At 38.4% G+C, this 1,530-nt stretch overlaps 1 protein-coding gene across 1 annotated transcript in view; it reads right to left on the reverse strand.

Moving 5' to 3' along the window:
- LOC107080808 (ankyrin repeat and SOCS box protein 5-like) overlaps positions 1–798 on the reverse strand; it is a 2,515-nt gene extending 1,717 nt beyond the window's left edge. Inside the window, exon 1 of the mRNA XM_015369013.1 lies at positions 642–798. Within this exon, the coding sequence (XP_015224499.1) occupies positions 642–657 (16 nt within the window). The 5' untranslated portion in view covers positions 658–798. The remainder of the gene's footprint in view (positions 1–641) is intronic.
- Between the last annotated feature and the right edge of the window lie 732 nt (positions 799–1,530).

Genomic DNA, 1,530 nt, shown 5'->3' on the forward strand with positions numbered 1-1,530 from the left:
TTTATTTTTGAGCTTGCTGTTATTTGATGTAGATAGTTTGTATTTAGATACTACTTGTTACTTCAATAAAATTGGAACATTTTAAGATTGTTGAATATTTCATTAGCATTGTGTTGGGGCGATGGGGACAGGCGGGGCTTGAAAATTCCCCCTTGTCCAAAGTGGGGAATGACAGAAAAAGTTTGAGAACCACTGCTTTAGTGTGAAAGCTGTTACTGAGTGAAGAATACCCAAAGTTAGTTATTGGCTATCATGTTGCTGAGCCTGATTCTGATGTTGTTTGTATGAAGTGAAGTCTTTTAAAGGACCAACATCATGCAGGAAAACTGGTTTACTATGATAACTGTAGCCTGTACAGAAGACTGAATTCAAATAAAAAATACTTTATTAATGCAAAAGGGAAATTGAAATAAGATATTCTCAGTTAATGTCACATGTTATTCAAATTAAACGATCTCCCAAACACAGCTTAGAGGAAGTGGGCTGCTGTTTGAATCGCTGGTTTTACTGTTTGATGCAGATTTAATGTAAAAATAAAATGTGTTGCTGCTGCTTAGAGAGCCACAAACTTTCAGCAGATTTTACATGAACACAGGGTATATGTAGCTGTTTAGGAGGATGGATAGAAAGGGCTTACACACCTCTATCCAACAACATCTTGGAGCAGGCGGTGTGTCGGTGCAGACAGCTGACATAGAGAGGAGAGCCCAGGTGGGGGAGCTGGTAGTCTGGATCTGCTCCATGAGACAGAAGGGACTCCACACACTGGCTGTTTCCTTCACACAGGATGAAATGACGATTATGTTACAGACAGGCATAGAAAATACTGTTTCCCCTGTTAGCTGTAAGAGGACTTCTATCCTGGTGACCTGTGATGACCTATGATGATCTGTGTACTTCCTGGAAATCTGTTTAGAAACAACAATGTTAAATGTAACTGACATCCCTGCCATAAGATAGATTGCAGATTTCCACTGCCTTCTGGCACAGAAATGATGTGGTTACATCTTAATGAAGGAAGACCTTAAGAGAGCCAGATTCATTCTAATAGGGTGTTCCCTTTAGCCTTAAATAGAAGGGAAAGACTGACTGAAGGATTACTTTAGAGTCAATGAGTTGATGCAATCAACTGGTTTTGCTTAGATAGAAAACCTTGAATCACTTTGTATGATCTGGTGAACTGTAAAGTGCCTTGAGATGACGTGTTGTGAATTGGAGCTATAGAAATAAACTGAATTGAATTGACTTCTGGGAAGTGGTGTCAAAAGTTCACACATTTTTTACTGCAGAAGAAGTATAGATACTGCAGTTTAAAAACACTCTGGTAAAAGTATCAACTTGACCTCTTTACTCAATAAAAGTGAAAAACAATGTGCTCCAAAAACTACTTAAAGTATAAAAGTATAAAGTAACCTTTAAAAAAAACAGCCAGATGCCACTATATGAATATCGACTATTTTCTAAAAATCCTTTGAGATAGGACCAAGGATGAGGGAGGTCTTGTTGGTCTCCATCTCCCGATACGCTCTC

The sequence above is a fragment of the Cyprinodon variegatus genome, unplaced genomic scaffold, assembly GCF_000732505.1.
Source record: "Cyprinodon variegatus isolate N-32 unplaced genomic scaffold, C_variegatus-1.0 Scaffold2355, whole genome shotgun sequence".
Classification (NCBI taxonomy): domain Eukaryota; kingdom Metazoa; phylum Chordata; class Actinopteri; order Cyprinodontiformes; family Cyprinodontidae; genus Cyprinodon; species Cyprinodon variegatus.